This window comes from Spinacia oleracea, chromosome 6 (assembly GCF_020520425.1).
Source record: "Spinacia oleracea cultivar Varoflay chromosome 6, BTI_SOV_V1, whole genome shotgun sequence".
Classification (NCBI taxonomy): Eukaryota; Viridiplantae; Streptophyta; class Magnoliopsida; order Caryophyllales; family Amaranthaceae; genus Spinacia; species Spinacia oleracea.
The window spans coordinates 138,703,532-138,720,084 of record NC_079492.1 but is presented as its reverse complement, the minus strand read 5'-3'; the positions used below and the strand labels follow the sequence as shown (position 1 = coordinate 138,720,084).

General features: G+C 34.1%; 1 protein-coding gene and 2 long non-coding RNA genes across 3 annotated transcripts; all 3 read right to left on the bottom strand.

Moving 5' to 3' along the window:
* Positions 1 to 4,208: 4,208 nt before the first annotated feature.
* Positions 4,209 to 6,535, bottom strand: LOC130463990 (uncharacterized). The gene is made up of 3 exons (XR_008924273.1): positions 5,919 to 6,535; positions 5,403 to 5,473; positions 4,209 to 4,448 (listed from the first exon to the last, which is right to left on the bottom strand). It is a non-coding gene; the product is annotated as an uncharacterized lncRNA (long non-coding RNA).
* A 195-nt stretch (positions 6,536 to 6,730) lies between these two features.
* On the bottom strand, positions 6,731 to 8,591 carry LOC110784920 (uncharacterized). Its single transcript, XR_002532436.2, has 3 exons — positions 8,060 to 8,591; positions 7,860 to 7,916; positions 6,731 to 7,222 (listed from the first exon to the last, which is right to left on the bottom strand). It is a non-coding gene; the product is annotated as an uncharacterized lncRNA (long non-coding RNA).
* A 6,789-nt stretch (positions 8,592 to 15,380) lies between these two features.
* LOC110784940 (uncharacterized) lies at positions 15,381 to 16,553 on the bottom strand. The gene is made up of 2 exons (XM_021989377.2): positions 15,697 to 16,553; positions 15,381 to 15,607 (listed from the first exon to the last, which is right to left on the bottom strand). The coding sequence occupies exons 1-2, from the start codon at positions 16,477 to 16,479 to the stop codon at positions 15,599 to 15,601; spliced, it is 792 nt and encodes a 263-aa protein (XP_021845069.2). The 5' UTR covers positions 16,480 to 16,553; the 3' UTR covers positions 15,381 to 15,598.

Genomic DNA, 16,553 nt, shown 5'->3' with positions numbered 1-16,553 from the left:
AAAATCCGTGTGTGCACGGGATCTACTCTAGTTTGAATGATATAGGACTTGTAAATTATTGAGAAAATACAAATTCAAATGTCAAAGTATATTACTCTGTAGTTCTCAATCCAACAACAGAGTTAGAAAATTGTCCGCAAAAAAATTAGGAACATAAACTTAAAATGTCCGTAGTATGTCCATATATTTTTGTAATTATTTTTTCTTGCCCATGGTGAACAACAGATATAAGAACTTCTCTTCGTTTGGACGGTCGTAATAAACACCTCTATGGCTCTATCCTTGCCAAAGCTCTTCTCACATAAATGGAAAAAGAATGACTAGATAATTAAAGATGACATTGCAGAAGAACGCACAAAAAATCGAAGAAAGAACTAGCTAATTATTACTTAAGGAAAGTTGGCTTTTTTTCTTTACGGTGGAAGTTAAAAAGAAAGTTTAAGGGAGAGAGAGAAGCAGACGATTGTGGATGAAGCGTGGGTAATTTTGATTTAGGCAAATTTGTAAAATACAACCTAATAAAGTTCACTATTTGTCAATTACAACCTCAAATTTTTAATTTTGTCAATTACAACCTTAAACTTGTACATCTATTTTAAATTACAACCCGAAACCATTTTTCGGCAAAAATCACCGGAAGATGATGTCATAACGTTATTAAAAAAACTTACGAAGTACATAATATCTATAAAAAAAATATTTTTTCAACTATTTTATTTTTTTCGTTTTAATTTTTTTTATAGAAATTACGTAATTTTTTTTTTTAATAACATTATGACATCATTTTTCGGTGATTTTTACCGGAAAATAACTTCGGGTTGTAATTTAAAATGGATGTATAAGTTTAATGTTGTAATTGGCAAAAATAAAAATTTAAGGTTGTAATTGACAAATAGAGAACTTTATAAGGTTGTATTTGGCAAATTTTCCTTTGATTTAATGTTTTTATTGTTTAACTTATTTTTATTTTGTTTATGGTCAACTAAATGAATGGTTGAGATTAGTCAATTATAATAAAGGGCTGAGATTTGATAAGTTGCAGTGGCTACCCTTTTTATATAGCCACTCAAAAACCTTCCATGATTAATTTTTTTTTTTTTTTGGTAACACTACGAGAATTTGTAACTTTAATGACAACCTAATTATTATGGGTCAAAAGTCCCATCACAAAATTATTTTGCGACGGGGCTAACAACCAAATAAAGACAGGAATAACCGTCGCAATTGTCTTTTACGACAGGTTAATGACGAGATTTTCCACTAACGACGGGCCCCTTTATGACGGATTTGCGACAGAAAATCTGGTCAATAATCAACGATTATGGGACTTTAAATGACGGAATTTACCGCCGTTAATGATACAATTTCTTATAGCGTAAAAAAAAAAAATCAGGCGGGCAATTTCTCTCGGGTGGAGTAAAGACGCTTCGAGAGATTACAAAGTAAAGAGAGCATAATATATGAAACTGTAACTCAAGCACGACCAAACGCCAGCCCCCGGTTTGGAGTATCTCCATGACCAAACTGGCGACGATACGTCGATACACTGTCCCCACATAACGATTTTCTCAACTTTTCCGTTTTAATTAGGTGGCAAACAACAATTTATATAAATGCTCTTTAAACTTACTGTTTGCACGGTAATTTAAAAAATTTGGTGAATATGTGATAAAGAGGTAACGAGTGAGAAAATGAGTGATTATAAGTTGTTTAACAATGCAAGTGGATGAAAATTATTAAGAGGGATTAAAGTATTGTGAGTGGATAAGTTATGTTTGACTCCCATAATAAAATATTGCAATTTGTATGTTGTGATAAGGCAAATAAGGGTGTAAATGTGAATTTTATATGTCAAAAAATGAATAAAATAAAGTGTAAAAACTTACATAAACGGATTAAAACGAAAAGCATAAATAATTTTCAAAAACGGACGTAAGTATATGAAAGAAACATGCATTAAGTTTGCTGACGAATCTCTTTTATCCATACTCCATAAGTTCGTAGTACGTACTCCCTCCGTCTCTTTTTATTTTTACGTTTTTTTTGGGTTTTTCAAAATGTTCTTTACATTTCTTTTTATATTATCACATAAATGAATTAGTATTCTATCAAAATTTGTGTCAAATTATTATTTTAACCAATTAAATTCATTGGTTCATTTAATATCTCACACTTTTCTATTCGGACATTAAATTTTTCTCATTTTTCAATATCAGAATTTTGATAAAAGTGAAAACATTATAAATAAACGTAATTTATCTTGTTTGAATAAAAAAATTGAGGAATCTCGATGCAAATTAATTAGTCGTTAAAACGCGTGAAAAATACCAAACGTAATGAAAAAAAGAGACAGAGGGAGTAATTAAGTATGGATATAAACAAGTAGGTTCACCAATGAATGGCCAAATCTTTTTTTCCGTTTCCTTTTCAAACCCCAACTTGCCTTTCGATCTTCTAAAATTTTCATATGAGCAAACAATATTCCAAATGAGCAAAAAAAAAATGTATATTCATGTGAGTAAAAAAAAAAAGAAAAACTTAAATGTGCAAAAAAAAAAACTTCATTTTATGCGTCTGTCCGTTTATGAGTATCTATCAAAATCAATCCAACTCAGTGCCACTTGTGCAGTTGTGCTCCCACGTTTCAACATCCCAAAGTCAATAATCAATATAATGGAGTATTATTATTTATTGGAGCTAAGCTGTCAAAAATTGATCCGATTAGAAAATCCGACCTGAACCGTTCGAACCCGTAATCGATCATAACTCGAAATTTTGATAAAGTAGATCAAGAAGGAGGTTTGTCGTTACCGAAACGAAATCGAAAAATTTGTGCTCGTTTACAAATCATCGCAAGAATTTTGAGAGATAACATCTCGGTTCGTTGTTTTTTAAAGTATTTTAAGTCTATTTTATTTAAAATTGAAAATATTTGTTGTTTTGGAGAAATTAACGCTTGTGTTTTTCCGAAATATCATTTTTACTTCTCGAATTCGATCAGTGACTTCGCGATTTTAAATAGTTATATGAGTTATACAGTAACTTTATGGTTTAAAGAGGTACTATGTGATTTTTAGAGTTTCTACGCGATTTTAACTATAACATTTGCTTATTGTATGTTATAATATTTATCGACTATATTTGACTATGAATTTCACGATTATGTGACTACAATCCAAAAGGTTTGTGCTCTTCTACAAATCGATGCAAGAATTTGGAAAAAGGATAGGGCCTACAAGTTCTCCAGTTGCTAAATTACTATATGTTTGAAATAGTTACTATATGTTTGAAATAGTTACTATGTTAGTTTATTATGTTCTGTGCATGTTTTGATGTTATTTTATATTTTTAGTGATAGAGTTAATTACTATATTATTATCACACCAACTATGTCTGAAAATCTGTGACTAAATGACCATATCTTGTATAATAGTAACTATATGTTTGGTATAGTTACTATGTATATTGTAATATTTTTTTTATGTTCTTTGTTGTCCTCTATATTATTAGTAATAAGAGTTACTATGTTATGATCACAGTAACTATATGATCATAACAATAACTATATCTGCAACTCTGCTAGTATATGACTATCATTAATATTAAGATATATTATATCATGCATAACAGTAACTATATATTTTTAATAGTTACTATGTTATCATTATGCTCTTTTTATGTTCTTTTTTGTACTCTATGTTATTAGTAATAAGAGTGACTATATTATTATGACAATAACTGTATGACTATAACAATAACTATATCTACAGTTCTGCGAGTATCTTACCATCATTAAATCTAAGAGTTACTATATGATGTATAATAGAAACTATATGTTTTACATAGTTACTATATTATTTTTTTCATATTTAAATGTTAAATTATTAACTTAGTTTATATGTTATTGATTCAAAAATACAAAGATGATGCATCCAGAATTGAAGTTCTGCAATGAATAACTTCTGCAAGGAAAACCAAAGTAGGAGAAGAAGAAAATTATAACAACAATAAAATCAAGCACGTGGTACAGGAAGGAGAGGACGTGCTGGTGGAAGGAAGGGACGTGTAAGTGGCGATTAGTGTTTTTTTTAGTTCAAAAATCACTTGAGTTTAATGTTGTTTATTTAATAAATGTAAATAATTAGAATTGTAACACCCCCAATTTCAATACCTGTTTAAGACTTATAGAGGAAGCATAAAATAATGAATTAAGGGTATTACCGCCACATTTAGGTTACAACCCAAATGTAAGGCTATATTATCCATCAACAATCCATCCTTTATAAATAAACCAACATTGTCACAATTAGATAACTTAAACCAACTACCCAAAATGTAGTTACAAACTGAATTAAATAAAATCCAACTGATTGTCTTTAGGTGATCTACGTTATTAATAACTTGCTACTACTGTTGTGAAACGGCCGCTCATGACGTGCCATGCATACCTGTAAATTGGAAAAACATATACAGAAAAGAAACCACAAATCAGTGGAAATTGAGTAAGTACTACTTCACCTTGTAAAACAATTTTCGAAGACCTTTTTCTTATTTTGGGAAAACATTTTATCTTAAAACATTTCATACACAGATAGCACGTAACAAGCACACGCACTCAACCCATAATTAACAGTTAATTAACTACTTAAAGGTAAGAGAACAAGATAATTCCACCATAAATGTAGTTCAAGACTACCACCCTAATGGGTGTAACCACCAAAATAGGTCTTAGTCCTTAAGTGTGCACACCTCCCAGTGAGTGTTTTTAACTCAAAGGGGTAGAATAAGCCTAGGTCGTGCTATTTAGCTCCGACTAAAATATTGAGACACGTCGTGTCTTACCACCAATGTGTTCATCACCTTAGGGGAATCCTGCCTAAGATGTCTTACCAACCAAGTGTATTTCTCTTTACGTGATTACTGTTTTATAAACATGAGCATGACCATACGTACTGACTACCACTTCATCACAGAACATGCGCATAACTCAACGTATGCAATACGACTCGCTGAAGGTACAAAGTTAAATTAATTGCAAGAGTATCTATTCCACTACATGTTAGAGTAATTAAGGTAGGTATATTCCAACCAAACCAAGTCTAGACCCATGAAAATACTCTTAAACATATAGGTACGAGTACCATTAATCCTTTTCAAGTCTGACCAAACTAGATGATGGTACAAAATCTTACACAGTTGGTCACTATTGTCATGATAGATAGCTTAATTCTATGACACTTATCCATGAGTAAAACAGAACAAGCTGCACGTATAATTGAGTAAACATAAAATAAATGAAATGTAGTACCAAAGTACAATTTCACGTCATGCATAGAGCACACATTGTCACATCAAAATCATGTTTTACAAGGCTTAGAAAAGCGGTGAACATAGTAACTTACCTTATTAAGTTTAGCTTCACAAATCACTGTACAAAACGATCACTAGTAGGTCTCTTCACGCTCTACGTACTCTACATAAAATCATAAAATAATTGGTGTCAACATGTGTGCGATCCGGGTGTAGGCTATACCTATAAAGAATATATATATATATATATATATATATATATATATATATATATATATATATATATATATATATATATATATATACACGTATGATACAGGTATCGGAATTTATTAAGATAATGATTAGGCTAATTAAGTAAAATTTATTATTAGTATATCAAAATAGTTTGGTTAATAATTTATACTGTAAATAAAACCAATAAAGTTAATCCATTTGAAACAATTTGGTGGAATAAGATAAGAAGAGTCCACGTTGGTATCTTCAAACTCACGTGGCCTTGAAGGATGGCTTAAAGAAAATGGTTTATTTGCCCAAACTCAAGTAATAAAGAGGTAAGAACCGAGTAGTTACGGAGGCATAAGGCTATCTTTGAGATGATACATTACCTTTGTTTATGATCGGTTTTTAGAGATGGAAGATTGTGGATATAGAGGGATGTGAGGACTACGAGCTGGTGTTTTTCGCGGTGATTTTCGGTATAGGTTGATGGTGATTCGGTTGTGCCGAACGTGAGCCGACACTTGCTTCGGTTATCGATGTGTGGTTTGGTAATTTGAAAGTTGCGTCTCTGATGAATTGAGTTATAAGAGGTTTGCCAAATGTGACGAGGGAGTCAAGTAAGAGGTATTTATAGTTAGATTATAAGATAATCTCATAGGGTTAAGGATCCACTGTGATTGGTGGACTTTGGGTAATCAGTTGAGTAAGTTGCGGAGAGTACGGCTGTATAGTTTGAGACTCAATGATAGAGTTTAGTTTAGATTCTTTTTCTTTCTTTTTTTCTTTGGATAATACTTGCTGGACTTTTCAAAATCAAGAAAAGATAATGATGGAGATTACAACTTCGTAATTTGAATGATGAGAACAAAGTTAGAAGGACTTAGTCAATGACGGTTAGTTTGTGTGATCTTTAGGAGTTGGTTATGTGAATTCGAAATAAGGTAAGAGTGGGGAAGGGTATTTAGCTTGATTAATAACGTATAGATTTATCCTTTAGATTCTGGTAGGTTTAACAGATGAATAAAAATTATAGTTTATTAAATAAAAAGATATTATAAATTATTACTATCATCCTTAGTAAAGTACGTTTTTATAAAATATTTCCATAGTTAAAATAAGATATTAGGTAACTAATACGAGTTATTAAAATACGTTTTTTTTTATAAAATATTTCCATAGATAAAATAAGATATTAGGTAATTAATACGGGTTATTACAAGAATGTCATAGCTAAAAACAACTAACTATGTAGTTAATGTTTTTCTTAATTACTGTTCAAGAATTATAATGGAACACCCCGACTTCTAAACACCATTTATTAGGTTAATTATCTTTAATTAGCAGCGGAAACCCTAATTTAGTCGGAGCGTCACATGCCGTACCTCCCTCGTGGGAAATACAAGGCGACATAACCTTTTTACATTTACTGACTACTGTTGAGTAACAGTAATTATACTTCACTTCGATTAATTCTTTAATATTTACATCGAAATCTAAATGAAATTTAATAAATATTCCTAACATTGATTAAACATAAATATTAAAATCCAACTCAATAATTGAAATTTGACTTAGAGTTTAATTAGTTCATCCATTATTACTAGTGATACAAGATTATCTTTATTAAACATCGATCGTGAATTTGATGGTTGCATCCTCACTCTAAGGCATTCCATGATCTTCTTCGTACCTAAAACAAAAGCAACATCGTGAGCCGAGGCCCAGTAACATACTACCCTAACAACGTAAATTCATTTCAATTCATTTTACTTAATCTGCAAACAGGGAGAATAGAATATACTAAATCACTTTCACAAAAGCATAGTAATAAAACATCATTTATAACTTGAAACTTTAGTAGTTCCCATTATCTTTCATAAAACCTTCATTTTACTTGGTAACTGGCAAGTTAGCCTTGCGGGACGTCTCCCACCTTGCGATAGTCCTCAAGGAGCACTCTCCCTTGTTGGACATATGCCCGTACCTAATTAGTTTCTTTTTTTAGCTTGCGGTAACCCTCAAGGAGCACTCTCCCTTATTGGGTGTCCCGCGGTACGGCGGTACGTGCACGACCTAGAAATAGTAACCCCACTAACTGCCAGAACCGGTTACACTTTTATTTATCATGTTTCGTATCTTATTCGTAACTCATATATAAACATCAGTCTTATAAAATCATTCATAAACATATTTGAATATCATCATGCATAAAGCAAACTTTATAAATACATTTCATATCCCACAATCCAATAAAAACATATCATTATAAACACATTTCATAATCTCATAAAACAAAAGGGATTGTGGGTGTTAGCAATAGATGTTACCTCAACCGAAATTTTATACTTCCCGTTCGATGGATCGTTCTTCCTGAGCTCCGAACTCTATTTATAGAGTAATTAGAATATAAAATTATTAATTAGTCATTGTATAGTACGATCATAACTTAAGTAGTTGAAATTTATTTTTCTTTAACCCTTTCATAAACCACTTCGTAAAACAAAAGAATAAAACAAGGTTCACTTACATCTTTTAGCTCATTGGTTAAGAAAAGTTCCTAATGGTTGACTTTTGACTTTTATGTCTCCTGGTTCTAAACAAAATCAGGAAATTGGAAAAGTAGCATTTTTGGTCTAAAAACAGATAAGTACGAAGAAGGAGGAGGAGCTGGGCAGAGGTTTGCGTGAGGTAGCAAGAGACACAAGGGTAAGGGTGTCACAGGGAGGGATTCAGGTGGGTGCAGCAAGGTGGCGACGGTGATTCTGGGCAGCAGTGGTGGCGGTGGTCTGCGTCGGTGAGGAGAGAGAAAAGATGGTGTACATGATTTTGGGTTTCGATTTCGGCAACGGTTTGCTAGAACTAGGATTATAATGGTTTCTCCTGGGTATTATTCAACGAGAGAAGGTATTTAGAATGGTGTTCGGTTGTATAGGTGGTGGTGCCGTGCCGCCGTGGTGGCGACAATGTATACGAAACACGGGAAATTTACGGGAACCTGTGTAGCTAATATCTTGTACTTATTTTTCTGTAAATCGAATTTGGTTCAGTGAGGAGTATGATCAGATTTTATGAGTATTTATAGGGAGTTTAGAAGAAAGAAATCACGTAAGCTATGAGCTCATGCTAATGGTTTTTCAAAACATCCAAATTCAATACCATGGAAACTTTTAGATAGGAAGAATAAAACCGGGTACTTTGCGATTGCTGAGTTAGCTGGAGCAAGCAGCATGTGAGACATTTGTCAAGAAACATTGACCTTCATGGTCTTCCATTTACACGTAAGGGAGGAGTATAGAGGAAGATGAAGAAGAAGATGGACTTTTGTTCCTTTGTTGACTTAGGGGTAAAATCGTAAATTCAGCCACTTGGATAATTTTCTGATTTTGGGTATGAGTGATTTGGTTAAATGGGCTTAACTCGTCATACCAGTCCCGTGATTAGTTTTTTTTAAAAAAAAATCATAAATCATTATATTTAAAAATTCCTAAATGAAAAATAATAAAATTATTCTACTAATAATACGTTATAAAAATTAAAAGTTGACGTTTTTAAGCTAATGATAATAATAAAATATTAATAAAACATGTTTTGAAAATGTGGGGTGTTACATATAATTACTCTTACTTTTGATATACTTACACCTTTTTTTTTCTTTTTCTTTTTCCAGTAACTGTATGATATATAATAGTAACTACATGATGTATAATATTAACTATATAATAGAAAAAATTACTATATGACCTCTAAAGCATCTATATCATATTGTTTATCTTATAATATAGTAGTTGTTCTATAGTTAAAATTATTTTTTTATATGATATAGTTAATCTTTAGATTGAATAGTTATTCTTATCGAAATGGCTATATTAATGTTTTTTTCATAGTTACTATTCTGAAGATATAGTTACTTTATTGAACATATAGTTTATATAATTTACTACTTTTGTCTGCAAGAATGAATATAATATTACTCTTATTTTTGATATAGTTACTCTTTTTGATAACATTAACTATATGATATATAATAATAACTATAGAATAAAAAGAGTTACTATATGATATAGAAGAGTAAGTATTTCTATACGATAGAAATATTTACTATATGATACAAAACAATCAATATCTTCGTGTATATATACATAATTAATAATTGGATTCTTATAAAAAAATGACATAAAAAAAGTTATTATATGACTATTAGAGTACTTATATTACATATATTAATAATTATATTGTTAAAATTTAAGAGTTACTATATGATCTTTGTAGTAACCGTGTCACATATATTAATAATTATATTGTTAAAGTTTACCGTATGACTAGTAAAGTAACTACTCCCTCCGTCCCTTAATACTCGCACCGGTTTGACCGGTGCGGAGTTTAAGACATTTGAATTGACTTATTAATTTAATGGAAGTTAGTTGATAGTGGAGTATTTTTTTAATATAGTTAGTGGGAAATGCGTAAGGGTGAGGAGTGGTGAGTGAGAGATGTGGATTTTTAAATGATTTTTTTGTAGGGAGTAGGGATGTAAGTGGGGTAGTAGATAAGTGTGAGAAATGATATAATATTGATAAAAATTTTCATTTATAGAAGCGGTGCAAGTATTAAGGGACGGCCCAAAAAGGAAAGCGGTACGAGTATTAAGGGACGGAGGGAGTATATTACTTATAAGTACAACTATATCAATGTAAGAGTTATTATATGGGCCACGTGTTTTATTTTAGATCACATGAATATTGTCGATCCATGCCATCTTTAAATGCTGTTCGTAAAATAACTAAAATACCATGATCTACACTAATAATACCGTAGACGTGATCCATGTAAGTGGGATTGAACTGAAATTGATACCGAAAGAGGCCTACAATTTTGGAAGTGTTTTGTTTTTGTTTTTGACTTTTTGTAATAAGGTAAATGATGACGGTATTCAACCGTTCACTTTTCTTTTTAGCGTTGACTTCCGTGACCTTCTTTTTTCAGGAGCCCAAATGTCTTCAATCCATACACATGGGTTTGTTCCCTCAATCTTCCCAAAGCCCATTCTTTTGAACTTGTGCAGCTTCCAGCACTTCCACAGTTTCACTAGGCCATGGTGTCTAGCCACTTCAGTTTTCTCTTCCTTCCATTTGCAATGTTCAGTGTCCGAGTACTGAATTCAACAACAATGGCGGATTCACTCCGTCGTCGAAACGCCGTCGTACTGACTACCAAGAAGCTCAAAAAGACATTGTCGAATCTCAAGAGTTTGTCCCCGCTAATCGTCCTCGCTCACGGTGCTGGCGCTCCTTCCTCTTCCGATTGGACGATAAGTTTCTCCCTCTTTCTAATTTTACTCAAGATTTCGGTTCTATAGTTGCAATTATTACACGCTACAGAAGTTAATTTGAAATTTTGGTAAAATCACATATTCATACAGTTTAAACTCATTCATTTCAGACAGAATTTCACAAGTTTGATTACAATTTATCAATTTTCGATTTATTTCACAAGTTTGATTTATCAGTTTTCAGTTTAGGTTGAACCTCTACAGTATACACATAGTTATGGATACAACAGTGAAGTTACTACTGAAGTAATCAGATAAAATGAGTGTGGAAACTAGTTGCATCTTTATCGACAATGGGGAACCCCCCATTGCCGAGTTAGCTGCATGGTGGCAACTGGCAATTCAGAAAGACATTAGGGCCCGTTTTGTTTAAATGTTATCAATGGGACTGAATTTGTATGTAAATTTGCGAGGAAAATATGGCAATATTAGTTCGCTCAAAATTATAGATTTTTTCTTTGCAAATTTTCATTACCATCCCCTACAATTTGGGAAATGGTATTGGGTGGAACACAAATTTATGAAGAAAATAACAAGTTTGAGATAAGGTTTCATTACTATGGATATTTTGATGGTATTTTTTTCTTGCCAAATAACACTTAGATTTATTCTCATTCCCTCAGTAATTACGGGATAATAGCCTGTTTGGGATCGTCAAGTCTTATTATGCGTTCAGTCATACCATCAACTTGACGGTGTGGCGTGTTCACACGTATAAATGAGTCCAACGAGTTGGTTAACGGAACCTAAAAGTAACACCAACATAGAGAATAAAGTAACACTAGTCTATACAAGGAACCTCTAACATGATATTGAAAAAACTGCAATAAAACAAGAAAAGTAACCGCGAATACAATGCATAAGTAACACCTGCATAGAAACTCAAGTAACACCGGTCTATACAAGGAACCTCTAACGTGAAACTGCAATAAAAAAAAAGAAAAGTAACAACGAATATAATATATAAGTAACACCAACATAGAAAGTCAAGTAACACCAATCTATACAAGGAACCTCTAACATGAAATTCAAGAAACTGCAATAAACAAGAAAAGTAACAGCGAATACAATGTATACGTAACCCCAGCATAGAAAGCCAAGTAACACCAGTCAATAACCTTCTCTATAGTAGTTGCGTGCGCATGTCGCACCATCAAGTTGATGGTGTGGCTGATCACACTGGGGACACGCTGGTTTGGGATACCCAATGAAGGTTTACTTTTAACTAATCATATGGATAATTATTACATTAATATTTTGCAGTTGATTTAGCTAAAGATGATGAAATAATGGTTTTCTGATGATGTTACTCTTGATTATTTAGGGAATATGGCGCATATATAACATTTGATAAGACTTGTTCTCTCGGGGAGAAAGCAGCTATACGGGATGAGATATTGGTTCAGCTCACAGTTACTGTCGTACTTGCGCAGGTATCAGTTTCTTAACTAGAAACCATTTTTCATCGTGTTTTGAGAGTAGCGTGATGTATATCTTGACAGAACTTTATTTCTGATTTTTTGGGATCGGATGGGGTTTAAGGGTAGCACACCTCTGGATAAGCTGGAAGCTATTCGATGTATGTATGGAATTTTGTGAAATTCATGCTGGGAAGTTAGTGTAGAAGTTGAAGGGATATTTGCCTAATGGGATATCTTCTGTTTGAACACATACCTTTATTATCCCACAGCACTCTTCTTCACTGTCAATGCTGCTACTCTTTGGAGTTGCCTTCCTTGGCCTTCCTCCTCACTCAGAATCTTCTCCTTCCAATGATCTTCCATGCTTGAAAAGCATTGGTTGGTTGGTTCTTTCTTGTGCTCTTTCTTGCTCAATGCGTTACATGAGTTAGTTGTCTTGCTTTTTGCATGTTTTTCCTTCTTTTCTTTCTTCTTCATCCAGCACCAACAGGCTGCGCAGAATCCTTTTGTCTGAACATTTGTTGTTTGCTTGTTTTCCTTCTTCAGCTCTATGCGTGAAGTATGCTTGGCATCCTTGTGGACTGTATTTACATGCTCTTCCTTCTTTCTTCTCTTTCGCCGTGTAAGCACCATATTTCATGTCTTTGACAACTATGGTGCTAGCATGTTCTTTCTTCTGTTATGAATACATGTTGGTTTTGTGCCCTTTGGTGCGGATCATTGGCATGTGTACAGTGTTTGGTGGTTTGGCCACTGCTTGGTGTTCTTTTGTTTGTATCCGAACACCCTGCTTCACCCAAGCAGTCACCTCTGATATCTTCTGTGCAAATTTTTATTCTTCATTTGTGGGTTTCTGCAGTTTGGATGAGGTAATGTGTTGAGAATGTTTGAAGGTTTTTTATTTGATGAAATTTTCCTTTGAGTTTTCTTTCTTGCCTGATGTTGTTGAGGGAACTCCAACGCTTTATAAGTTTATAAAAGACACAAAGCCCCAAAGTAATAACATTCTTTGTTTTTAAAAATTGATATAGAAGCACATGGTTTGGAATAACTGCCAGATATCAGCTGTAGAAGATAACTGTAATGGAAAAGAGGAATAAATCAGTTAGGATTTTGGAGCTCTGGACAATGTAGATAAAAAGAATAAGCAGACACGTTGGAGTACAACTTTAAAATTTGAAGAATAGGAAGCTTTAAAAGACATTGCATATTGACATCAACATTACCACAAAACTTCTGAAGAAATTCCTATTTGATGGTAGCATCCGTATTCCCGACATAACAAAATGGTCGTTTCTAGTTGATCTTTATTTGATATGCAAGAACTGTCTGTCAAATAGGATATGTGGACAGTTTCCACTGAGTTATACACTTATAATCCAAAAGTCATAGAAGAGTTTAGAATAACTTTGAGTTATCTTTCCAAGAAGAGATAGGAAGCACATTATTCCCTGGGATATTAGTTGATTGTGATGTATTGTTAGGTATGTAATGTTAAGGTCCAGCCCATCCAGGTGTAGAGGAGTAGAGAAATCCAGACTGTATAATTTATTGAATGAACTAAAGTGGTCATAAGATATTTAGTCTCAACATACATGAATCAAAGTAAACCCTCTGCCCCACATAAAAACTTCCCTTTTCTTTTGGGCACATTTACCAACACACAACTTTGACTATGGATATCTTTAATTTTTCATTTGCAACTATTTTTTAAAGTTGATATTCTAAAATATACATTGAGACTAACCCGCCAATATTTTTATAATAATATTTATAATTTACAGTATATTAGTAGAAAACACGGTCAAGATAAATATCCAAATAGTGTAAAAAGTCAAAATCGGAAGCCTTTTGTGGGATTGAGGGAGTATGCAATTACTAATGGTTGATAGTTGACTATTTTTATTGTTTCTTTGTCCCATGCTCCCATCCCCTTCTTTAACTGAGAAGGATATGGGGCGATGGCCGATGGGGTAGTGTGTAATGAATTCAGATACTCGCACTCAAATGTAGTTAACGGAAGGTTGTATGTTTGTCTGATAGATAGAGCTAGCCACCACAAGCTTACAATTAAAGAAGTGAAAACTTTTGAGAGGTTCCCTTCTCCCCCAATGACTTAGTCAATACTCTCAAGATAATTTCCATTCCATGCTCTCCCTCCCTTTCAATTACACTATGCTAACTAAAGACAAAACACATAAACATAAAGCAGACAAAAGACAACAAGGCTTTAATGCTCCCTTAGTGACTGTTTGGCTTGTGGTGGCTGCCACCCTTAGACAGTGTCCCATGCCAACTTTTCTGCTCTCATGCTCTCCTGGGCTTGTTCCTCTCCTTGCGTGACTTGTTTTCTTCTTGCATAGGTGTACAGGACTGGTTGCTTGGGCCGATTAGGTGAGTGCATAGCATTGTGAAGGAGTATAAAAAAGGTATAAAATTCATCGTATTATAGCAAAATTTATTAACATATGGGTAATATTTGTACTTAAAACGTGAACTGTAAACCCAGCGATATTATACTGACAAACTTTGATGTATTACTTCATATCCAACACTGTTTGTAATAAGGAAGAAGATATTTCAGGGAAAACTTAATAGTTGATTGTGATTTGATGCGCATAAATCATCATATGGTCGCCACAATCCCAGACCTTCGAGTGTTTTGGACACTCCCTAAGCAAAGCTAACCAAAACAAAATAAATCTTCTCACCAATATTCATCATATTTCTCTTTGCCTAAACTCCTCTATTTGTCTACTAAGGTCTCCTTGTTTCTCAAGATATCACTAACCGAATTATAATTTCACTTCCTAATCTGCCCTTCCTCATAACTGGTGCATTACATAAGGCTAACTATGAACATAGCTAAGGTAGTTGCGACTTGCAAAATTTCAGCTGATGCTCCAATCTTCAAAGATCTTCGTGTTTTTACGTTGCTTTACTGGAGTGATGACTTTTTATATTCAGAACTCTAAATAGTAATCCTATTTTGTAGATGGTTTTATGACAATTGTCAATACTTTTTGGTTCATTGGTAAACATATGCTTGGAAAGTCTGCAGGAGCTTTTTAACAGCAGTGCATAAAGTGCAATGTTCATTCATAAGAAAACCACATAGTACAATAAGGAAAATAATCCATTCTTGCATAATACACACTGAACAGTATCCACCAGGGATGGTGCTTAGCTATGCTAGTAGTTGGACATTATTTATGAAATACTATATTTAAAACATAAATTATAATATTTTCAGCAGCATCTTATCTCCAGTCTCTGATCTTGGGTTTACTGGTGCTCACAGCTGTGTTCTGCTCATTTAGCACTTCTGTAACCAAGAGAAAGATATAAGCACATCTAGTCATTAGATATAAAGGTTTAGAATTTTTTGTATTATGCTGTTAATCGAATACTTGCCTTCCCATGCCCTTCATTGTCACTCTCGCTGTCACTGCTGTCATCACTGCACTTCTTAGACGATTTCTTCTTGATCTTCTCACCCTTATTGTGTCCTGATTTACAGACTTTGTATTCTTCTTTCTTTTCTTCGCAGCTTGCATGGTGTGAAGAGTGGTGGTGGGTAGCACCATGGTTGGCAGAGTTGTGGTGGTTGTTTCCATGATGGGAAGAGCCATGTTGGCCAGAGTTATGGTTGGCAGTGACACAGTCATGTTGGCCAGAGCTATGGTTGGCATGGCTGAGGTGGTCAGGGCCATGGCTAGCATGTCCATGGTTTCCAGAGCCATGGCTGACATGGCCGTGGTTTCCAGAGCCATGACTGACATGACCATGGTTTCCAGAGCCATGGATGGCATGGCCATTGTGGCCAGAGCCATGGCTGACATGGCCATTGTGGCCAGAGCCATGGCTGACATGGCCGTTGTGGCTAGAGCCATGGCTGACATGGCCGTTGTGGCCAGAGCCATGAATGGCATGACCATTGTGGCCAGAGCCATGAATGGCATGACCATTGTGGCCAGAGCCATGGCTGGCATGGCCGTGGTTGCCTCCCATATTGTGCCCAACTTGGTTAGATGCACATCCAGCATTACTTGCAATGTTGTGGTTCCCAGCTTGGGGCACTGCACACCCAGCTGCTTGGTGCACCTCTTGCTTGTAGTCAGACGAGCAGTAACCTTGAGAGCCATTGCTGCACTTCATCTTTTCGGCTTCACTCCTGGACATCTGCATACAAGCCATGATGGTGGTGAATGGGCTACGGGCACTGGAGTTTTTAGTACAAAGGGGGATTATTTGCTGAGATTGGAGCTTGA

Coding starts and splice junctions, on each gene's coding strand:
- LOC110784940 (XM_021989377.2), bottom strand. CDS start 16,479: ATGGCTTGTATGCAGATGTCCAGGAGTGAAGCCGAAAAGATGAAGTGC.